At 40.1% G+C, this 25,327-nt stretch overlaps 1 protein-coding gene across 1 annotated transcript in view; it reads left to right on the forward strand.

The window, feature by feature from the left end:
• LOC112565127 (glucagon receptor-like) overlaps positions 1-24,914 on the forward strand; it is a 44,214-nt gene extending 19,300 nt beyond the window's left edge. The window contains exons 3-12 of the mRNA XM_025240430.1: positions 4,787-4,911; positions 11,776-11,870; positions 12,209-12,374; positions 13,029-13,185; positions 16,094-16,154; positions 18,217-18,286; positions 18,682-18,770; positions 19,098-19,242; positions 19,557-19,598; positions 20,867-24,914. Of these exons, the coding sequence (XP_025096215.1) occupies positions 4,787-4,911; positions 11,776-11,870; positions 12,209-12,374; positions 13,029-13,185; positions 16,094-16,154; positions 18,217-18,286; positions 18,682-18,770; positions 19,098-19,242; positions 19,557-19,598; positions 20,867-21,562 (1,646 nt within the window). The 3' untranslated portion in view covers positions 21,563-24,914. The remainder of the gene's footprint in view (positions 1-4,786; positions 4,912-11,775; positions 11,871-12,208; positions 12,375-13,028; positions 13,186-16,093; positions 16,155-18,216; positions 18,287-18,681; positions 18,771-19,097; positions 19,243-19,556; positions 19,599-20,866) is intronic.
• Positions 24,915-25,327: the final 413 nt, after the last annotated feature.

A 25,327-nucleotide genomic window follows, 5' to 3' on the forward strand; every position in this document is an offset into this window, starting at 1 on the left:
CGCCGCCAACAGGTCAACAAAGGTCACAACAAAGACATCATCGCCGCCAGAATAAGTCACGTGATGCGATTTTAAGCAGAAATGATTTAGTAGTGTGAACACATCGATGATTTCATTGAAACTGGATTTGAGATGATGTAAAGTTAGAATACAATCTCTTCATTTGTTTAGACAGTTTTCCCAATGCAATGGGGCTTCGGGATTGTTTGTTTTGTTTATTTTATTGGTGGGGGAGGAGGGAAAACAAAGTCTCAAAATAAATTTTGAAAAATTTAACTGGTATATTATTAATCGTTGCATGTAAAACTAAAAGGAATAAAAATATCTCGATGTTGAAAGCAGGTTATTAGGATGCATTTTACTTTAAACATGATGTATCACCTGATTATAGCGGAGCTGAAAAGAAATAATATCGCAGGAAGAATATCATATTTATATTTATATTCATATTTATATTGTAAAGGTTTGTTGATTAGATACTAGATGACGGATTCTGGGCACTGACACGTGACCAACTTTTTAAATGCTCGCAAAATCAAATAGATACAAAAATATAAAAAAAGCTTTACCGTAATATAGTTCCAATTGATTCCAATCCAAAAATGTTTCAAGGAATGTTTTTTTTAATAAGGAATCAAATGAAATGCTTGACCTTTCGGTGACTTTTGGTCGATGCCCTCAGCTGTACATTAATCCAAGTAAACTTTTTCCATGCCCCAACGATTCGGTTCCGGAGAGATTGGGATGATTCCACATTTACCTGTTATTTATTGAACACAGACGAGAACGTGTGAAGTTTTCACCAGAAGCTGTGTAAGGAAACAGACTATACCATTCTGTGATACCAGTCATCTGTCACAGGATACAATGCAAACGATAATAGTCCCCGGTGTTGTTACTTTTATAAGTAGGTTTCAACAGACTAGTGGAGTGAAGTTTGCAGCCAGGTGCAACATGATGTTTACTCACATCTTGGCAATTCCCTTATCCCGTTATCGAGACAGTAAACAAACATCCACAGCATGAGGTCAACATCAAGGAGGTCAGGAAAGTGCAAGGATGTGTTACTCAGCCAGGAAGGGGAGCTGTGAACCTTTGTGTAAACCGGAGGAGACATATTCACCTAGATTTTAGAAAATAATATCTTATAGTGAACAATTATAAAAAAAAACATATTGCAGACCAGCTTAGTCCTTTAATGCCTCCTTGCTGCTGAGCAGGTACAGGGATGCTGGCGGTAACATCGACAAACTCTGTTTTTAACCTTCCCTGTGTTCCTTGGAGTGAAAGAAAGACTAGGAACTCCCCACCAAAACATAAAATGTGGCTTTGAAGAAACACGAACTGCACGTGCATACATCTATTCCAAGACAGAATTTGGCATCTTGTACATAATGACAGGCAGCTGATGCTCTTAACAGTCTTCTTTCTTAGAAGCACCTAACTTATGACAGGATGCTGCTGTTTACCCACTCTTTGTAAATATAAATAATGAAGGGTACAAGCAGTAAAAGATGTTACCAAAACTGACAAGGTATCTACACTTCTTTATAAATTCTATTGATTTGGAGTATTCTTATGTCTTATAATTTATTTTACTATCTTTTAAATGCTACACTTCCTCTAGGGGGTTGTAGTGGGAGGTCTGTGAATAAATTCACTGTGGTGGAGGAATAGAGAGAAGACAGGAGAGTGTGATGGGAGGTCTGTGTCAGAGGAATAGACAGAAGACAGGAGAGTGTGGTGGGAGGTCTGTGTCAGAGGAATAGACAGAAGACAGGAGAGTGTGGTGGGAGGTCTGTGTCAGAGGAATAGACAGAAGACAGGAGAGTGTGGTGAGAGGTCTGTGTCAGAGGAATAGACAGAAGACAGGAGAGTGTGGTGAGAGGTCTGTGTCAGAGGAATAGACAGAAGACAGGAGAGTGTGGTGAAAGGTCTGTGTCAGAGGAATAGAGAGAAGACAGGAGAGTGTGGTGAGATGTCTGTGAAAAAGATTCACTGTGGCAGAGGAATAGCGAGAAGACAGGAGTGGCGGGGGTTGCACAACACTCGCCATGATGAGATGAAAGGCGTTCAAGCACATCAGGTGTGTAATGATGCGAACCAATCACCTGGGCTGAGAGCTTTCCACTCGGTCTGGCGACACGACGCCCACAGCAGGGGGCCGATCCGGGGAAACGATCCGGTCCAACCCACTGCCATCCTGACTGCCAGGCAGGAAGAGAAATTCCTCCAAAAAAAGCTTTGTCCTGTCATTTATGCCGGAAGTGAAAGAACACTAACACAGTTTTATTCGATTTAAAGTGTAGTGTTTTGGATGTTGTCTATCTCAATCCTTAAGGTTTCATTCTGCAACGCTCTAATGAACACAGTTTTGTTCATTAACCTTTCCCCTTCTGATGTCACTGGATGTCTTTATACTTATAACCAGTATCATCAGAACTATTTCTCGAATCCTAGACCTTCACAGTATTCCTCCTTTTCCCCTCCTAAGAATGGGATGTCAACCAGAGCTGTCAGGTGGAAGAGAATAGCATCTTGGTGAAGTTTCATCAGTGTAATGAAAGCTGTCTCGCCTTCTTGTGTGACATGTGCGCATGATTGCGTGCATGCACGCTAAACGTCAATTAGTTCTCCGCTCCGTTGAGGCATTTGACCCTTGACATTCATCAAGAATATTAGCGCATGCGCAGCGACTGCTGCGTGATACACCTGAAAGCAAAGGGACAAGTTGGCGGAATTAAGACTTAATTCACATCCGGTACATCCCCGGAGCTTCCTTTCAACTCCAGCTGGGACTTGAACCTTTTTACATCGGCAAACAAAACATTTATTGTTTCTGTCTTGACTAGGAATTTAATGAACATTATTTTTAGTATTGGAGGCGAGTTACAAAGCTGTACACTACCTTTGTGAGACGATTTGTTATTTATTTATTACTCTTACAAAGTTTGGTCAAACTGCAACAACTTTTGATTGATGGAGGTTGGTCACGATGATAGCTGCTAGTTCATGTTAATCTGTTGTCATGTGACCTAAAGTACTAACCTTGCTTGTCCTGAGTGTATCCGGCATTACTTCCTAATGGTCAACATGTGAGTCTCTCCAATGAAGCTTCATGGTTGCCATCACTTTCTAGGTTTACAGACTAGTTTTTTGTGTGCAGTCTACAAAAAAACAGATAAACATCCACTCTTCATTTTTTCATGAAGTTATCCCTGCAATAATTCCCATTGCTAATTGCTTAGAAACACAGCGAGCATAGATACAGTATGTTCTGTAAATACTCTGAACCTTATGTACACATTCACTTCCCTTTCCTCTCAGCAAGCCAGAGATAGCATCCAGTGATAAATTTTAATGGCAGGCAGCCACAACCTCTTCGCACTGAAGCCGGTTTATGTATCAGCATCTTGCATCTAATGCGCAGACAGGGTGTTTCAACCCCTGCACCCTTCGTCTGAGAGTTCTGCTCTCGTCAGGGCGCCACCCGACCTCCAGAACCCGTTGCAGACACCATGGCATGTGTGTTTGCCCTCATCTGGCAGGTGAACTAGCCTGATTTCAGTAGTCTTCATGGCACTCAGTGCATTCCTTATCTCTTGCACCCAACCATTGCTGTCAAATACTTTCATTTGTCCCTTTGTGTTGTGCCTGATGCTCTGAATGATACTTCTGTTGTACAATCCGATACTTCAGCTTGTCCTTTGTACTGTCTGATACTGTCAGTCGTACTTATTGTTTACTGTACAACAGGCACTTATATGAGCGTGTCTTCGCTTACATATGGTGACAGACCATACTTTACTGTTATAATGATTAGAAGAACTCCCAGAATTATCAATTATCAGCATTTACCTAAGTAAGATTTCGAATTTCCAGAACAAAACATCTATCACAATAAACTTGATGCTTTAATTTCACTTGCGTACCGAGCGCTGTGTGATTGTTGGCCTGCGATCCATTTCATATCCGTCTCTCCTTACATCTAATCATTTCCCTCTCACCGGCTGTGCCGGCCCTCAAGGCTCACACCAGGCTCTGGTTACCATCACTTCATCACTGGCTGGCCGTCACTGAGCGAGAGATGGAGTGAAGGCGGGGACGACCGGTGCCTGTGGCCTCTTCACGTCTGTGCTGAGATCGTCTTGGGCCTCATCCATCTTGCTGGGGCTGTGGGGGCCGTTTAGTGGAGGGTTAATGGTTTCATCACGAGACTGACGGTGAAAATACTTTAGTCACCAAGTAAAGTAGGTGGCTCATTGATCACAACTGATGTTGGAGGTACCGTAAATACCGACTGTCTCTTTGGACACTGGTGGTACCTTGTCACCAGCTAACCCTAGCGGTACTCTGGTCATCAACTGAAACTTCAAATGTTTAGTCCCAAACTCCCATTGGAGTTGTTTTAGTCACGAAACTGATTTTGGAATCGTGTTAGTCATCCCCTCACCCTACTGACACACCCCTACACCTACCAACCTAAGTAAAGAAAAGAACTACCCAGCTTGCATTCGTTGTATATATTGCATTTTACTGAGAACTTGCTGATAAATGTCAGTACAAAACACATGTTTTGTTTCCACAAAAAAGTCAAACCAGTCTGTTTTCGCTCAGATTAAAGACCCTATGTAATACAAATCTTAAGTACCTCTTTGTGTACTGCATTGCAAGGTCTGAGTAACAATGAGTCTGAGTGTACGGAGAGTAAGAGCTGAAGAAAGGGGTCAGTGGAAAAGCCTCTCACTTTCCTGTACATCAAGCTGACTGTCTACTGTTTCGACAGAGTTTGCTGTCCGCACCTGCATGGCTGATGGAACTTGGGGTCGTCACCCGTCAAAGAACAAGTCCTGGACAAACTTCACGGCGTGTGTTGACGAACCGCGACAAGTGGACATCAGCTACCACGCGGTAAGTGCAGGTCCTGCTTGCTGACCCATTCTCAGTTTGCCATCGACTTTTGAGGTAGATATGTCTTTACCGAAACAAAAAAAAAAAAAAACAGGTCAATGGGATAGATGAGGGGTAGGGGTGAAAATAGATGGTAGAAGTGAGTTTGAGAAAGCAAAGCAGTGTAGGAGGACAAGAAAGGAAAGAGGACAAAAAGAAAGAAAGACTACAAATTTGTTTTCTAAGCTTTTTTTCATACAATAAACAAGTAATCAATACTAGAGAGAATATTTGACATTAACGAATACTAATTGTGTGCACCGGGAGGTCACCTTTGCTAAAGATCACATTTTTGATCAGTGACCGACCATCAATAGGATGACAGACTAGGACTTGATTCACAAGTCTTCACTGAGCATCATATTGTTGAATGGAGTTCGGGAGGAACAGGTAGCCAGAGAGAAGATGGATGCCCCTGACAACAAAGCTGGCCTTCAGATACGTGCAGTCTAACACCTTAATCCCCAACCAAACCTATGGCTACCTTGTTTCCTCTTATTACCTTACCGACTTTCTTTTATCCTTTTACGAGGGATTTGAGTCTGTCATCTTGTCCTCGAGAAGTTATTTTTATCTGGACATATATTGACAAATGTCTGACCAAGTCTGGCAAAGGTTTCACGTGACCAATATAAAGAAAAAAATTGCACAAACAGCAAAATGTTTGTTTATTTTTGCGGTTTTAAAATGGTCTTGAGAAATTAAAAAGAGTCTCATGCTTTGAGATGGAAATCCTCGTATGATTTACAGATGCTCACCCAGGTAACTCGAGTTTCTTAATCGGCGATAAAGAGATTAAGATAAAGGAAACACAAGTCATATCACACCCTGTCTTTACTGACAACAGAAAAAGATTGGAGACGGGAGTGGAAGGCAATTGCAGGTGAAAATTAGATACACGAGACAAACAGGTGAAGATAAGCTCAAGCTGGGGTAGGGTCCCGCTCCGACAGTCTGGTTGTCTGCTTAGTTTTTCTTTATCTCCTGCTCACCCACATATCAAGGATCAGCCCCTAGAACCCAGGAGTGCATCCAAGAAGAGATTAAAGATAGTGTAAATATTTCGAAACCAAATGTAAACAGGGAAGGGATGGAGAAGCTTTGGGTCAGAGAGAATACAAACAACTCCACACAAATCCATCTACAAGAAATCCTAGCAATGTTTTAAGTCGCCAGAGAATATTCAAATAAAGCCAAGCATAAATTTGAAAAAAAACCATTAAAATAAAGTTTTCTTTTAGCGATGCAAAATGCCGAGTGTCCAGAATCTCCCACGTGATCAGGCCTTTTATTCCTCCCAGACGTGCATGTTTGCACGCATTGTATTTCTTTCATCTCAAAATGACATTTAGTTCTTCGTTTTACTGGAGACATTTTTTTCAAGGAAAGAGAAACATTAGCAAAAGCAGACATGGCAATTAAATTTTTACATTAACTGCTTGAAAATCAAGCAAGTAAGATGTTATCGATCTACGGACCGCCTCTCCGTTTCCTGTCGCTTTCTTCTTTTTTTTTCTCTCTCTTTCTCTCTCTCTGTCTCTTCCCTTCAGTTCCTGCTTCTTTTGCTCGCTTTTTTGTCTTTATCTCCCTTGTTGTCCGTGAATCTATGTACATCTCGTGAGAACGTTTTCCTTTTCACCTCCATGGGCAGCAGCTTTCATCAATAGTTAATCTACACACAAGAGTTTTATTTTATTTTGTGCAAGTTTCAAACATTTGACGAACTCAGACTTTCTACAAGACAGTTTTTTGGAAACGATTTTTGTGTACTTCATTACCTTCGCTTTATAGAAAGCTGGTAGTGCTTTTGGAAAACTTTAATATTGCTTATTAACTTTTTATGTTTAATTTCTGCTCTTTCTCTTTTCTGGATAATTGTGACCCCCATGACAAAATATTTCCAAGATGTAAAAATAAAACTTTTGCTCGACAAAATATTTTACAATTCTTTAAAAGAACTTAATTTTGGTGTGTATCGTACACAGCTCTGGGTAAAGAGAGGAACTACCTGGGTGTAAGCCTGTAGGTAATGAAACGGGTGCAAAGCTGCCAAGGGGGTACACATGTATTTATCTTTTATAACCACACCCTCACACAAATAAACATCTTCCACCCGAACTGACACGAAGTTCCCAACATCCTGGCGATGACATCAGTGCCAAAACTTGCTGACAGTGATTCGAGGATTTTTGTGCCATAAACACAGACCTGGAGAGCAGCTTCCTCGTGACATGAATGTTTGGGTATTGGGAGCCTGAGAAGATTTACTGCCTGTTGATGACAAGAAGAGAGGGCAAAGGTCGGCAGGAGGCAGAGTCAGACAGTATAATGACAGACAGACACGAGCAACACGCGCTGCATGCAGAGAAAAGAATTAAAAATTCCGGGCAGAAGATACAAGAGCGAGGAGCGGCAAACGTACTTTCCGGATGGATGGGTGACTCACGTCACGTCACGTGACCCAGCAGCCGTGTCGCTATTGGCTCGGCTTGCCAGCGAATTTCGTATTGGCGTGAACTATAGATGACCTTTCAAAGTTGATCTGATGTTAGTTGTAAATACACACATGTCCTTTATCTGAAACTGTTTTCTGAACATGAGCTTTGTACGTGGGGTATAGTTGATATGTTTGTTATCCATCTACACTATAAACGAACGAGGGTGTGTCATGAGGTCAAACTCCTGCTTAAATGCCCTCAAATAAACCTCGTGAAATTAAAGGGCAGAAGGATGCAAAGACGATGGCAGTAAAAGAATAAGTTCAGTGTGCGTGTGTGTGTGTGTGTGTGACACAGAGAGAGAGAGAGTTAGTGGTGTCGAAATGCCTTGACTTGAACCTGAGTGATTTAGTTGAATAAATAGTTCAGGTCTATGTCTTCAGTAACGATGTGAGAAAAGTCACTACACAATATCAAACCGACTCACTATCTTTCCATTAAATACTTGACAGTAATATCCGCTTGATATTTTTCTTTTCATTTTTCTACATTTCTAAGGTAAATTGGACCGAGCTATCTTTGACTTGGCTTTGAACCGAGAAGAAATACATGGGTTGACACTTGTTTAAAAACAAATTCTTGAAATAAAAATGTTATTTTGGCAACTGGTCTGGAAGACAACAGTCAACTTGTTAACCAACACAAACAAGGGAAATAGAAAACGGATTTGTTCAAAGGCTCCTGAGAAGGAAAATAAAATAAAGACTTAAAGCTTTTACAGGCACAAGATGGATTCTTACAAGGTTGTGATGACAATTATTCTTAGAAGTTAAAACATAGTGATGACACACAGGTGAAAGTAGGATAGCGTTTTGCAATATTGTAACCAAAATTATTCTTAGAGCATAAGTCAGGGTTAGGGATGGCACGTGCCGAATTTTAAAATTTAGAAAAAAAGCAATCAATAATATTTATTGTTTGGCTAATATCTAATATTTATTAACATACAAAAACAATAAGAGCTGCCTCTTCTGTCTTACAATACTTTCGCCAGTTTAAAGAAAAAAAATCGTCCCCTTTTCGTAAAAGAAAAAAAGGAAAAGAGACAAGATTTGATTTTGTAGATGTGGTATAAAGTTGCTTGTGACAGAAAATCGTTGGCCACAATACCTGACTTCTTTATGTGTGGAGGCAGCTTCAAGCAGAAGACGATGTTGTGTTGATGTGATTGTCTCTCCAGTCAGCTGGTTGTGCTCAGGACTCATAGATGAAGAAAACAATGTGTGAGGTGACAAAAGAGTTTTGAAAATACTGTTTGCTGAAGGAGGAAGGGCCAGTAAAGGGGAATTCTTCAAACACTTTAGTGGCATAGTGGTTGGAATTTCCACTTTTAAGAAGAAGGTTCAACTCTCACTCGGGTCTGTACATGAACAAGAAAACTCCACCTATGACCGGATACTTGATCTGTCACGGAAAGCAGCACCTTAAAATGGCTGAAAGATAGACACGGTGAGCCACTTACGTCGTCTGCACTTAAAGCTTTGAAACTGATATATCTTGTGTGTGAAACTCATTTAACTTTTAGTCACTGTTTTAGTCGATAGTGAGAATAACCTATTCACACAGGGTTAACTGTCTCAGTGTCACCCAGTTTTAATGAAGTCATTAATGTTGGTGGCCTGCAGAAAGGGAGACGATAGAAGATACAGTAAAATAAAAAGACAAACAACACAAAGTATATCTTTGGTTAAAAAAATTCCACTGGAATGCAGACAACATCAGTTTTGTTTCATACCTCGTCTTGACACGACATTTAGTAGTTCTGTAACACCAACAGTGAGATCCCTGAGTCCTAGAGAAAGCTAGTGGTGCTCTGTGCTATAACAATGCCATTGCCAGTTCCTTGGACATTTCAAGCTGACATTCCAGAAAGATCCCCGATGCATTGCTAGTTTTTGTGCAGTAAAATGCCAATCTTTTCTTGCCAGAACAGGGAATGAAACAAAGAAGGATATAAAATAAGGACGGAAAGAAGAAAAAGAATGGAAGAAAGAAGGATCCAGAAACAAAGTGTAAAAAAAGAGGGAAAGAAAATAGGAATAATGAAAGAGTAAAGAAAGAAATGAAATACAGTAAACAAAGAAAAGTTGAAAAACAATTAAAAGTGTCAATAAAAAGATTAATGCATAAGATAAAAGATTTGTACATACATGTGTTTACTGTTTGCTCGGAACAGAAGCATGCGCAATGTGTTTGTGTTTACATTTTTCCTACCAATCTAGATGTACAGGCAATTGTTTCAATCATTCCACACTGCCTCTGTCGGTATTTCGTACACACAAGCTCTATGAGTGTCTTTTGTCATCTCCAGCCACCATGCCACACAAATACTACAATAAATGTTTATGTGTTTATATATATATATACACACTTTTTTCTCTCTAGCAGCTCTTACTTCAACACCACGAGTACAAAGAAGATTCGTTGCGTTAAAGAATGCGCACTACACCTGCAATAAACGAGAAAACCTGCACAGAATGTCAACAAATAAGACATTTCCATAAAGGAAAGATGCTATGCGCTGCAAGGGAAGAACTTTAATGACTTTGGAACAAAGACAAACATTCCATCCCTCCATTGACTCCTGACTTGCATCCAGTGACAAGCAGCTACACTGCTGGTCTTCATGTGAGGGAGATGGGCGAGTGTATACCCCTGGTCCTCATGTGAGGGAGATGGGCGAGTGTTTAGACACCGAGGCTGACAAGCCTCCCCACTTAGTCCTGGCATGAGTGGGCGATAAAGTCCTGCATGGTATTGCCAATCCCTTCTTTTATGTTCGCCAATCAAGTTTTCTCTGCTAGCCTCGGTCTAAACCACCTTTCAAACACCCTGAAGCACCTTCTCACACAGAGTGTCGTGCTGATAAAATGGCAAAGCAGGCATCGTTTGGTTGTTGCCAGGAATGGTCCTCGGCATGCCAACAGGATGGCATCCGTCCTCCTCACATATTCATTGGTCTTGGGTTTCATGTAGGACATTCACTAAAGTTTCTTCCTGGCTCTTGGACTCAGATGCCTGAGTCTCTTTTTCTGGTATCCCAAAGCAGAGTCTGCGTATCTCAATATAAAGTATGGATTGGAACTATGAGAGACAGACAAGAAGAGACTACACTCGAATGCTGTCCATGGTCGTTCTTATCTCAAGCATTTACATGTTCCTTCATGAGCGATATCATATAACTCTGTGTAAATCACACATTTGTTATCATAAACAAGCGCATACATGAATTCAATTCACAGACAGACATAACAGACAGACATTTGTCGTGGTTTGTTAGAAGGACATGCTCTGTGATGCAAGCTTTCTTTAAACAGTGACCTGGCTGACTGGCTTTGAACTTCGCTTGTCTATGGTTCTCTACCTTAGAACAAATCCCCTTTAACGACATATCCGTGCAATTTTTAACTGATGTACCCAACAGTTAATCTCGGACAGTTCACAAGAGTTTCGCTGTTTAAAAAAGTTCAGTTAATTTAAATCTTTTGTTAATGACATGAACTTCGTTTTTCAGGTTCATTTGTCCGTTGAGACATCCTTCACAATTTTTGTAGTTGGAAATCCATCTTCTTTTTTTTTTTTTTTACCAAAGTTGTTTATTTTTTAACTTTTCTCCTGTTTGTTCCCATTGTTTTCGGTTTTCTCGTGAATCTATATTCATCAAAGAAGATTAGTGCGCCGAAGCAGGGCCGAAGGGAGATTACTGTGGAGCTGACCAGAACAAATCCGGGGGGTAGTCTTATTTGCAAGGCAATAAAAATGCAGAAGAATCAGTTGATGCCGACATCAACGCAAAGCTTGACATGGTGATAGTCATGTTGATGAAGCAGTGAATGAGTTGGGAATCACTGTTAGTAATTGATGCTGCTCATTTGATATTCCACAATCACTCAAGGACAAGAGCAGGAATAATAGTAATTAACAATAAATTTGAAAATTATATGTGAAGAAAAATTACAGAAGGTAGTAAAAAGGCTCAAGCAAGTTAAAAAAATAAACTGGTTTAAAACAGAGAAGTAAATAAAAACAACTACAAGTAAATTAAGAAAAAAATTCAGGTAATCAGAATTAAACACAAAATTTAAAATTTTGCTTTGCAGACAGAATGAGGAATTCCTGTCCTGAAAGTTTTCCAGAGCATGATCTTGGACTTTATTGGAAGACTGCAATGTAAAAAAGCACTACTTTCAGACAAAGAGTTTATCATATAGCGACACAATGCTGTTGTATACTATGTTATACCATGTTTTACCAGTTTGTCATGTTATACCATGCTGTGGTGGCAGAGAAAGAATCAGTGGTGGAGTCCATGTATGTTTACTTACAGGAACAAGCAGAGAGGCTCACCCTGATGTATACTGTTGGATACAGCGTGTCGCTTGGAGCTCTGGTCATCGCTGTTTTTATCATGTTATACTGCAGGTAATATCATCATCATCATCATCATCATCATCATCATCATCATCATCATCATCATCATCATCATGTGATTATTTCATTTTTTTTCTCTTTGTTTTCTTCTCGCTGGGAATTAGATAATGACATCACTTTCTATTTTTAAAGTATATTTAATGAAAATGTTATCACTGAATAAATGCATTTCATCGCTGAAGTTTTGATATTTTGTAGAATTTGTCTCATCACAGAGCTCACATAGACATATCACAAGAATTTTTTCTAGATTTTTATTGGTGATACCAAAGCAAAACGATTTCCGTTGTCCTTGTTGACTGACCAGCCTTATAATCTTTTCAACCCAGACGGCTTCAGTGCAAGAGCAATACGATTCACATCAACCTCTTCCTGGCCTTTATCCTGAGGGCTTCTCTGGCCTTCATCAGGGACAAGCTGTTTGTCAGTCATCTGGGTTTGCCCCAGGATGTCATCTTCGTCAATGGGTCACTGAAATTCATCGAGCATGGACTGGTGGGTGATCTGTCTGTAGACTAGCCCTCTAGTAACAGAACAAACACAGGCTTGCACCAACCCACACACCTGAACAATCGACAGCAAAACTTTAAAACCACTTCTTAGTCAATCAGTGAGGTTTATAAAAATGGTTAAGCGTACTTCTACAAGAAGTGAGTGAGTGAGTGAGTGAGTGAGTGAGTGAGTGAGTGAGTGAGTGAGTGAGTGAGTGAGTGAGTGAGTGAGTGAGTGAGTGAGTGAGTGAGTGAGTGAGTGAGTGAGTGAGTGAGTGAGTGAGTGAGTGAGTGAGTGAGTGAGTGAGTGAGTGAGTGAGTGAGTGAGCGTCTGTTATTTTTATAAACGTAGAAAATAAATGAAGAATATCATGTTTTAAGCAATTTTTGAGACCAGAAGTCAATTAGTTGTTTCTATAAGGTAGAAGAAATATCTATCTTAAAAAGTAAAAAATTAATGAACATACTATCTAGCCAGCTGCACACCATCAAGTATTAAATAAATCACAATAATATTGTTTACATGTCTATTTTAAACAGCAATCTGTATTTATTAGACATTTTACACCAGAATCTGGGAATTTGAACAACTTTCATAAAACTGTACCCATGCATTTTAAAAATGTAGCGGTTGTATCTTTTTTGTTTGTTTTTTTAGCACTGGGAATGCCGCCTTATCGTTGTTCTCTTCATGTACGCCATAAGTGCTTCTCAAACATGGATACTGATGGAAGGTCTTTACTTGTACATGCTCATACACCGCACCATGGTGACAGAGAGACATGGAGTGAAGCCTTATATCATACTTGGCTGGGGTACGTATAAGCTGACAGCATTCTCTTTTATCTTTATTTTGTTAAAAACTTTTGTTCTACAATGTATAATTATGACTTACATTACCTCGCAGTAGAAGAATGTCTCACATTCGTTTGCTGTAAACAATTTCAGAATCCTCTTTAAAAATTAAATACGCTTCCCTAACGAATATGTTTCCAACCGTCATTCATTAAGTGACAATAGTGTCTGGTCAATTTACAATAGGGTGGCCACCTCTTGTGAGAAGATCGGTAGTTTTTCTTTGATGTGTTCCGGTGGAAAGCTCTAAATCGCCTTGGACCGTGCTGTTGAGTCTTGGACAAATATTGACCACATCCCAGCTTTGTGCCGGCCAGCCTTCCATTGCATGGCAAGACAGCACCCAGGGTGCAATGGCCAATTACTGGTGCTTTGCCGTTATCCTCCTCTGACGCCGCCATTGCCATTGCACGCTGGTCCTCCCGGCGGCGGATCAATAGAAGAGCCGAGCAAGGAGGACTTTCTTGAAGTCTTCAGAGGATGTTTCTGGAACAGCCGGGCTTCGAGCAGTTCTTTCAGCGCTCTGCAAAGAGACCAGCAAGATTTTTTCTTCCTCAACTTCCCCGCTTTGTTCGTTTCTGACTCTCGTTGAGGTGTCATTTTAATAACATTGATAATCACCATCTAGATTTATGGTGATGATCTGAATTTTTTTGGTGAGTTATCAATGGCCGAGGTTTTGATGGGAAATGAGATTTCGCAGAGGGAATTGGGAGAAATGTTATTACGAGCCGACTTAAAAACAAGTGACTTCCTGTCTCCGTCCTGGGTCAGTGTGTTGTCTTTCTGCCCCTCCTTCACTCTGATGTGACTGTTTCTCAGTTTATCTGTATGTCTGTCTAGCAACCCTCCTCCACATTCTGTGTAACGACTTTGAGAGGGCATGGAAAAACCTCACGCTTCATACAGAATTCAAGTAGAATGTGGATAGTTTAATTTAAGACAAATTTTTATTTAGTAACACATTCACAAATTTTTCAAATTATTATTCCTGAGATATCACATTTTAAACATATATATACATACAATTTTGACCAAAAATTTATATGTGGATATAACCCTTTTCATCCATTCATCCTTCCATTCCTGTCACTCTTGTATGTACAGCAGATAAAAGGGTGGAGAAGAGTAGGAAGGACAAGAAATTATTAGAAAGAGGAAAAAAGGAGCGAGAAACAATAAAAGCAAAACATAAGGAGAGCGGATCATAATGTAGATGATACTTATTCAATAATATAGTAACAATAGCATCAACAACCTCCTCTCCACGAGTTTTTGTTCTAATATAAAATATAACAACCTGGAGAAATGTGACTTTCTGTTGGGTTGGTGTTGTTAACTGCGCCGGTGAAAACTTTTGCTTTGGCGTGAGAATGAGAAATTGTATGACAAGGAGAGCAGAGCTGGGATGGGATGATCTGGTAGACTATCAGTGATGCTGACACTCAAGGGTGGCCAGCAGCTCACACCCGTGTGAAGCTGACAGACGGTGGGTCACTCCACCTTCCTCCCATCATCTGCTTACCGCTGGCGAGAAGTTATCTCCGCATGAAGAGATGGGGAGACGAGATGTGTCACGTGACAGCTTGTGTCGTGGAGAGAGGGAGGATTAATAATTTGTGCAAAAACAACTCGTGGTTGTCTTCTACTTGTCAGAAGAACATGTAATGCTGAAGAAAAGAAAATGATGATTTATGAAGATAAAAATGAATATGTTGAGAGAGAGATCTCAGTGATAAAGGTGATTTTATAAATTAGGATGAAGATCGATTTTAAGAAGATGTATATCACCTGTGTTGATAGATAATCATGAGGTGGCTTATATATATATATGAAGACATTGTCTCTCAAGACGTGTGTGTGTGTGATTTTTTTTCTCTTCACAAATTAAAAAACTATCCCGTCTATGCAGTCTTAGTCTAAATTTATTTTAGACTGCCAGATAGCCACAACAAACTAATGAGAAATACTCTCTGAAAAAAATGTATTGACAGTTTAAACAGAAAGAAGCCCCAAACAAAAGAAACTCTCTTGTAAACACATGGCCATTGACCGTAACCCTGAAGTTGTCAAAGGAAAGGACATGACACAAGAATTTCTCTGGAAACTTTCTTCTAAATACACAAGGATCATGACATCCCCTCTAGGGTTGGCCTTTCTCCCCAAACAAATATACACTAATGGCCTGGAGTCTGGAAGTTGTTTGTTGCAGCCTCAGTAAACAAAGTCTACTCTCTAGAATCTAGATGGACATGTTCGCGAGGTTAGTCAATGTAGGTCGCTCCGCCTCACTCTCGTGTCGGCTCAAAGTAAGCTGTACCTACAACACTCGTATATATTATTTAAAAACGTATTGAAAATTTTATGGTTTTTGTTCAGATTTTTTTTTTTTTTTGGTAATCTTAAGCCATGTAAGATATATTCGGAAGAATGTAGCGCAAGTTATAGACATACCCATTGTTTTAGGTGAAACTGTTATCTACCGTGCATCTTATGGGTGACAGCATTCCACGTGTTAGCCCTGCCACACACACACACACATAATATACACACACGTCACACACACACACACATAATATACACACACGTCACACACACACACACACACACACACACACACACACACACACACACACACACCACTTGCATGGTCACACACGAGCACGCAGAAGAAAACACTCACAAACACAGCCAACAACATACAGGACTTCACATGTGCAGTGGAGAAAGGCGACCACCTTTACAGATAGTAAAACTACAAAATATAATTTCTTTACAAGTTATTTTTAAATATTTTCTTCCAGTTAAAGTAGTAAAGAAATATTGTAATAACATCAGTTTGTGAATTGCCTGTTCTTGCTTTTGCAGCTCTTCCTGTCGTCTTTATGATACCTTGGATCATCGTGAAGAGATTCTTTGAAAATACTTTGTGAGTGACACAACTCTTAACTGTCTACAGCAGGTGTTTACTGGACTGGCAGATAATATTTTAGTTTTAAATTACTGTAGGGATGCTACTTTAATTGGACACAAAACACAAAAACGCCAATATGCGCCCACACACACACACATATATATATATAAGCATGCAGGTCGATTAATTTGCAATATGGGGACAAAAGTGCAAGTCGGGTGGCGATGCTCTTTGCATGATTACCCGACAGAAAGTGGACAGCGGCGTCAACAGACGATCAATAAGACCACCCAAAAACTTTCTGTCCTGTTCTGTGGGCTAAACACTTGTAATCAAATTCCCATAACACGCCTTGAGTTATAATTATCTTTTGCTTCTACTAATTGGGTCCGTCTGCCCATCTCACCCTGCTGCCGCCCTCACCTCGGTCACGTGTCTGCGCTGTAGAGTGCAACGGAGTGAGATGGTCCGGACATGTCCACCATTAGTAGGGAGAGCTCTTTGGCCGGTGGTTCTGTGGCCACAAATTTGCTCTTCAAAAGTGATGTTTATACTGTCTATCCTTCGCAATCTGACAGTTCCAAATAGTTTGGAAAGTGGGGTCTGTCAGGTATCTATTTTGATGAGCGCTAGTGAAAAGTTTTTGTAACAAACAAGAGGCTGTTATGAAATGAGCAGATCCTGTTCATAATTGGAAATCATCTTCAAGCTTTAAATATTGTAAAATACTACAAGGAAAAGGTAATAAGTTTTGTTTCCATGGAAATATGTTAGTCACATTAGACATATATGGATAAAACAACTCTGTGTGGTTGCAGGGTATCTACACTCCATCATCCTTGAACTTGAACTCACATGTTTTCATTTCTTACCCAATCCACACTGAAATGAAAAAGCGTTCAGATGTCTGATTTAAAACTCAGGCTTGGAATTTAATTTGGGTGGATGTTTTGTGGACGGGGTGATTCTAAATTTGTTGTTCTTGCAGACTTTCTTGAAACTGGAAAACCGATTAACTCTAAACGTTAGGGTGTAACTCTTGCTGCATTAAAATGCAGAATTAAATGCATTTAAATAAGAAATAAATATTCTTCAAGACAAGCCGAGGCTTCACATGTTCAGTAACAAGAGATCCGTTTAACGCCTGAACATTTTTCATCCACCCTGTACCCCGACTGACTCCTAACGATGTGCACCTGTTCCCCAAACTGTAAAAATACTTGAGATGCCAGCTCTTCATCAGAGCCAAACTGGGGAAATAATTTCAAAAACAAAAATCTGAATTTTTTAGAACAAATTTTAAAAACTAGGGCAACCTTAGGTTTCAATGTGTGGTGATCCTTCTTGTAGAGAAAAAATATTATGCAGCTTTGAAAACAGTGGATTGATTCAATTATACAGGTGTATTTTACTTTTATTTCATTAAAATACTTTTTTCTATTTACTTTCTATTAACCTGGAGGCAAAACTTAGCAGCCTACCCGTAAAATACATAACAAAGGTTGTAATTATTGTTACAGAAAATAGTATTTAACTAGTGTTAAAAACCTGCAGTGCGCATGCCATAAGATTAATAAAACGATGTTCCCTGATCGGTCAGACTTATTAACTTCGTCCAAAGGGCTTTTTCAGAGAGAAATATTTGTTAATGGACTAAAGGGTGAAATATCTGTTTCTGACAACGAGAAGGACTCAAGAGCGCAAGAGACAATATCTCACAATCCGTGACTTCTTCCCTCTGTCTTCTGTTCTCGAGATCCACGCAGAAAACATTTCCAAACACAGAAAAAGTCATACTCCTGCCATATTGAACATGTGTTCCTAGAATTCCTCTTGGCTTAGGTCTTCACCAGGTCAAAGTTCATCTTACAGTCGCGACGTTTGTGATGTTGCTCTCTTTCTGTGCATGACGATGTTTGTAGATGTGCATCTCGATAACGGAATGTTCACTGAGAGTTTTAAAATATTTTTTGTACTTTATTATACATTTGGACAAAGTGCGCACTTATCTACTCCTATTCTGACTTCATTTAATAAAATAGGATTCAGATTATTTTCTCGACCACTGTTGTTACAGTTGCTGGAACTTGCACGATAATGTCGGGTACTTCTGGATTCTGAAAGGACCCTGGATCGCGATCGTTATGGTATGTGTGTGTGTGTGTGTGTGTGTGTGTGCGTGTGTGTGTGCGTGTGCGTGTGCTTCTCTTGTTTTACAAAAGTGAAATTGTTTGATCTTCTCTGTTATTTGCTTATTTGAACTCATGACTTTAAACTACTCTGAGCAGACAGCAAAAATTAAAATAATTATATATTAAAAAGTAGAAATAGTGTGTGTGTGTGTGTGTGCATTGCATTTTAAAGTGTTCACGAAAAGGAAAAAAGAAAATAGACCTAACTTTACCTTATTTAATTTATTTTCCAACTAATTTTTCTCATATCTAATATCATGAAACATTACCTTTATTCTTGACAATAAAGCAAATATTTGTTTACAGTGTTCGTTTCACAAATGCTAGTCAGCTCATCTTTTTTGTTTCAGATAAACTTTTTCTTTTTCCTTGATATATTTCGGGTTCTTTTTATGAGAGTTAGAAGTAACCATCGTCACGCCGGAAATTCAAAATACAGGTAATGTCCATCAGAGGTACTGAACAACACTTGTAGAAGATGATTATACAATCTCTCAAACACACATCATCTCTACATTTGCGTGTGCTAAAGAATTTTGCGATGTATAACATCTTTCAAACAAGCTGATGAATGGCGGAGTTTGATGATGACGTAAGGATGGAAAGATTGAGGAAAGGAAAGATGAATGGAAGAGGATATTAAGTTACCATGGAAGAAGGGATAGAAAGGAAATGGATGGACATGAGAGCGTTTCACATCATTCGTTGTCTTTATCTTTGCTGAAATGTATGTCCAGTGCATTCATCTTTTGTGGTTATTTTCCAGAAAACTTGCAAAATTTATCTTGGTCTTGATACCCCTTTTCGGCATCATGTACATCATCATTTTCATCGCCTTTCCTGACGGACACACAGACAACGAGTTCAACGTAGTCTACCTGTACATCGAGATGGGCTACAACTCGTTTCAGGTGACAGTCCTCTTATTCACTGACAGTTATCTCTCTCTCTCCCTCCATCTCTCCTTCTCTAATGATACAGCCTTCACTCAGCTCGACAGCTTGTCTTGTATTCATCCAGAAAGATTTTCTTCTACTTTACAGAATCTTCCTATTGAATGAAAGTCTTTAGTTTTATTGTTAATATTGGAATGTCATTGAAAGTTGTCTCAGACTTCTTCTCTCTGACTTGCCTGCACTGAGATAAAATAACAGAAATTCAATGATTTGCTACAAGGTGGAGACTTCATTTCTTCTTGGATGTAATTATGTTCTTTCTATTTCAGGGCTTTATTTTAGCTCTTCTTTTTTGCTTCCTCAACGAAGACGTGAGTACCGTTGCTTTTATATTTGCTCAAGTTGGATTTTTTATCAATGAACAATAATTCAGATCCTTCATGTTGAGATATGAATTTGAGCTTACAACAGTAAGTGTGTCTAAGATTGGAATGTACCTGTGCAGCAGAGTTTCTCGAGGTCACAAACATACCATACCCTCTCCCCCTCCCAAAACTGATGATGTCGCCTTTTTCTCCAATTATTTAGACGATAAGATACCGAGAAGCTTAAAATAAATAGACGTATCCATATCAGCCAAAGAAGAGAGGATCCTAGTTCAAAATCCAAACTAAATGTTTACAAAGGATTCTAAAATAAATTGCGCAGATGACATTCCAACCCACTTATCCACATTCCTTACACTAAACAAATAACAAGTGACAATCAAAACCAAATAAAAATTCAAACTAAGACGAGAGCGGCTCTCAGCAACACATGCTCGCAGGATGCTCTTTGACCTCGAACAGGTTTCCATGGCTTGAGGTCAGTGTCAAGCCCTTTAGCACCAATGACCTCTTAAGTTGCTGTTCCACGCTGCTAAGCGAGGGGTCAAGAAGCGAGAAAAAAGAGAGCTTGGGGAATTCGATGGCATCCGATTTCTTCGGCTGCAGAGGAAAATTTTTTTAGAAATGTTTGGCGAACGCCTTTTTTCAACTTCACTCACCTCTGTCAAGATTCTCACGCAATGGCGAGAAAAAAGCAACTTGTGTTGCCAGAGAAAAACAGCAAATGTCATTCGAGGCACAGAGATTCGCCATTTTGTTTTTAATTCGTTCACGGGGATGGAGCTGGTGAAGATGTGAGCAGGCCAAGTGTTTTGAATTAGATAAGAGTGATCAGGTTCTGCGCTACTAAAGACAACATTGGTGAGGTCTCACATAATTCTCCCTTCTCAACCTTTTAGCACAAATTATTAATTTTTGGAGAAGCTAATACTAGTTTATAAAAAGGTGAAAGACACTTAGCTATGTTCTTGTACAGCATCGCAAAGTCGGTCTGTCATTGTGAGGGAGTGTTTGTCCAAATATCATCACAGTAGAGCTACTAGAGAAAATCTTCATCATTTATCGCTAGTGCTGCGTAGGTAATCATCTTCTTTTCTTTTTTATTTCTCCACATTTCTCTTTATCAGTGATGATGTATGGATTTGAACACAAGTGACTACCATGATAGGCCAGAGATCAACCCCTTCCCTTTTTGTATTCTAATCTTTACTGAAGTCAGGTGTTTACTTATTTGTTTCATTCTCGTCCATCAGGTACACAGCGAGCTTCGCCGCTTGTGGCGCCGCCATCGGACCCGACGCCAGGAAAGCACGTACCTCAAGCGCTCGATCGCCGGAAGCACGTGGCACCCAAAGTCAGGTGACCACAGCTCCAGCGACCATCAGGACAACACCAGGAACGGCGCCTCCACCAGAAGACACTTCACGTCCGTCAACAGCGGCAGCATGCCGGCGGCTTTGAACTGCGCTTCTACCCACTCTGCCCCCTTCGGCGGCCATCGACCATTCGTGTGCAACAGACAGAGCTTGACGTCACTTCCTGGAAATAGACACAGTTTTGTGTCACTTCCTGTCAATAAACAAGGCATGTCGTCTCTCACAGGTCACCCAGGTGAGAAGGGCATGTCCGGATGCCGAAGTGACCTCACAGAAGCGGGTGCGGGCAACACGGGTAGGGACCCACTGGACCAGACCTCGAGGGCAGATGTCTGTCAGTATGGCAAAGTCTTGTTTCTCGGGAGAAGCTGCGGTTCTGTCAAGCGTGACGGACGCGTCGTCAAAGGAGAAAGAGTCTCTGAAAATGGGAATGGAGGAGGAGGAGGTGTTCCGGCTAAAATAGTCTTTCTGGATTCTGATTCCAGCGAGGAGACAATTCCGTTGAGCACCAGTTTCGAGCTTTTGACAGGCAGACAAACAGGCGATAAAGCTTCAGTTGGAGGGCAGTCCTAAGCTTCTGGCATTGTGTGATCAATCTGTTTGTTATGGTCCTGACTTGAAACAACATGAAAGGAAGACTCAAGACTATACTTGTTTATCATTAGGACATTGACCCCTACAACTGGATACGTGAGTTTCTCCCATTAGGGTAACCAAGCCATTTAGTTGTGAAACTATCATGATGTAATCAGAGAAAAGAGAGAGAAAGATGTGTAAATTTATGGAAATCTTGTCTTTCTGTATGGAGGTATATGTGTGTATGTGTGTGTGAGCCACTCGTGTATGTTTTTTTCTGAAGAAGAGAAAGTGTGTAGGAACCTGAAGCATTTATTATTTTATGTCAGAGACAGGGAACAAAAACTGAATTTTTCCCAACGATTCTACAATGATTCAAAGTTTTTTTCTGTAATTTTAAAGAACCAATGACTGCAGCCAATATGCATTCGTGCTATTTATGTTATTCCACGTCTTTCTCGACAATCGTCCATTGTCGACTCACATCCCTTCATCATGGCGCTCGCTTGTTGTGAGTTGTGCTCAGCAAGAGATCGTCACGTGCTGACCAGACGTCACCACCACCATCACCAGCAGCAACCACTCATTCTGACAGCCACAGTTTTGAACAACATCAGGTGCACAGTAAATATTTGTTGTAAGAAGTGTAAATCAGTGTTCACGTATAACAAATCCTTTATATTTTGCTCTTCGCTTTCTGATAATCAAGGTGGCAAGATGCTGTTAGAAGCTACACAGTGGAAGTAAGACTGCGCCTTAAAAAATGTTTTATGTGACTTATGGTAGAGAACATGCGGATCTATGAAATGCAATGTTGCAATTTTTTGCATTTATTTTAGGTGTCACTTCTGCAATGTCCCCAAAAAAACTGGTTACAGATGCTTAGTGGTGCAAATCTTAAGAATGAATGAGCTGTGAAAGTAGAAAAAAAACGGATGGACTTTCACACAAGTGGATATATTCTTTTGCAGGCAGCATCACAACAGCAGCGTAGTTCACCACACACACACAGACACACGCATGTGCTCTCACAAAACAGAGGAAAATGGTTTGAGTAGACAAAAAATCAGCATCTTTCACTGACTGGCATAAAACACTTAACTATGCCGGCTCTCCTTCCCAGAGAGTAATCGAGTGAACAACAGGCCGAGGGGTGCTTGTCCAGGGTCATCGCAATGCGTGAAATGCGGATACATGCCAATGGATGGCTTGCGTGTGATGGAGTACTGCTGTCAGGGTTCGCAACCCGCAGTGTTTTTCTGGTGAAAGTAAAGGGCGGCAAAGTACTCTGAGAGAGATCGAACTTCATTTTGCAGACCACTGTGTCTGAAGACTTGGCTGTCGTAGATGAGGCTGCTGTCATTTGTCTCTGAGATCATTATGCCTTTCCATCCTTTCTTGCACAGGTTGCTTTGTGTGTCTGCTGACAATGCCCAGACTGCATTTTGTTAGAAGACTACAAGAACCCCACACACACATAATATATATGATATAAATACAAGTAGTAACCAGACACAGGAAGAGGTCTCAGTCACTGGCATGAGTGTGGTAAACCTTTAAAACTACACAGATTGCCATGCTGCTTTACATATACTCTTCTAAATAGTTTTATATATCTGTGACTTCTTCTTAGACATTAATGGTTTGTATACAAGGATCTTCCCCATGCTTATCTTTCTTTCACACACACACACACACAGATTAATACAAAAAATATTCAACTTGAAGAGTGATAGTCCTTGACTTTTGTTTTAAGTTTGTCAGAAATAAACTGAATGAGATGAGAAGTCTACACTACAAAAAGTAACTGCAGCAACTTCTACAAAATTATTTTGCGTGAAATGCTTTTGAGCCATTGTGTGTGCAAGTCAGCATAACTGATTCTCTTTAAACATTTTAAACTACCGATTGTACGAGTTCTTGTATTTGCTACCATAAAACACTTGCTACTGGTGGCTTGAGTGCTATGTCATGCCTTTGAACCAATCTTTGAAGAAACACATAAGACTCTGAATACACATGTGGTTTGTGTTCTGTGTACAAAAATTACACTTTACACACTCCACACTCCGTTTGTACAAATGTTTATAAAGACCTTTGTCGTCCTGTGATCTTTGTTTTCCAAAATTAATTAAATGTCTGAAAAGTCCACAATCAGACAGCTCGTTCTCTGGTACATACCTCGACACACTACATCCTAGTAGTTCCCTTCCTACGAGTGAATGTCTTTTGGAATGCATGTAAGTGCAGCTGATGTACATTTCTGACTGAAGAAATCTTTTTATTGGCTTTGTCTAATAAATGGAAGTGTGCGACAGCTTCGACAAGAAACTTCTTACATGTCACTACAGACCTACCTTGCTTGCTGTCTGCAGTCTAGAGCAGTTCCCTCTCAGCGCAAAAAGGAAAAGAAAAAGAAAGTAACAAAAAGAAAAAAATAAGTAGTTTGCTGGTGGTAGACAATCTGTTGAAGTACAAGCTGGAACAGGGGAAGCAAGTCTGTGGAATGGACAGCATCGACTTCCCAGCGGCTCTCTCGTCTGTCAAGTTATTTCCCTTAGTGATATGCAATGTCTGTGTGTTGGAGCGCGCGCCTGTTGTGTGCACATCAATGTAGGAATAATGAATTTCTGTTTTACGGTCCATTCTTGAATTTATTCTATCACACTTTATTGTAGAATTTACTGTCTTCTTTGATCGCATTCATTCATTGAGTCAGTCAACCAACTGCGAAGTCAAGTTCTATTTATTTCTTTGTCCATTCACTCGATCTCTCAGTTTTTACTTTTAAGCTGTCTGGTCGTCTTCGTGTCTGCATTTATAATTCACGCATCAATTTTTTTAAAACATTTTACGCATCACAGTTGCAACTTTAAAGTGCTGGCCTATGTGTTTATAAACAACAATAAAAATTACGCCTATGACTATTTCTTGTTGACAAACTACAGCGACATTGTGTTCAGAGAATCAGTTTACAGGCTGCTGCTAGTGAGTGTGTCTGTGTGAACCAGTTAGCTTCAATCCACTCGCCAGTCAAAGGATTACTCTCAAGTGCAACTCATTTCAAGAAGAGATATGTAAGTGACAGGTGGTACAGAAGGCGCCAGTAGGATGCTGAATGTCTGCAAGTATCTGGCAGAATCCGATCAGACCATTCCTCAGCTGCAATACAAGCTTTCTACATCTACTGTCTGGAAGAGTGAAAAGCTTTTTCTATATTTGAACTCCCGGGGTTGAGTTCAGTACAAGAGATAACAGATTATTCAATGCTTCCCTGTATCTGACCGACTAACCTTCTGAACTCTTGTCTCACCCAGCAGTCAAGATGCTCAGTACCCGGCACAGAGGTCAAACCCTGGGGTCATGACTGTGAACATCTCTAATTAATTCAGTCGGATCTCAACTCACTGTTCTGATGAAAAGCAGGGGGTCATCGCCAATAATATAGGAAGTACTCATGTACTGAGCTCAATCTAATCATTGGAAAACATGTTTACACTGTTGTAGACCTTATCTACAAGACCCAACCTTCAGACATTGATGTAAGGCCTAGAAAGGACTGGAACCAGTTTCTTGTTGTGAGTCTGGGAGCAGACGAGAGATAGAAACCAAGGAGAAGCTTGTATCACATTGTCAGGGTTAAAGTTCGGTGTGGGTCTACCTTATATCCGCAATTCTTTAGAGGTGGAGATTATGGCAATACTTGAGAGGTGGAGATGAAAGATTAATGAAAGACTACAGAAAGATTTATCTTATTCATAC

Source organism: Pomacea canaliculata, linkage group LG5, assembly GCF_003073045.1.
Source record: "Pomacea canaliculata isolate SZHN2017 linkage group LG5, ASM307304v1, whole genome shotgun sequence".
In the NCBI taxonomy this organism is placed as follows: Eukaryota; Metazoa; Mollusca; class Gastropoda; order Architaenioglossa; family Ampullariidae; genus Pomacea; species Pomacea canaliculata.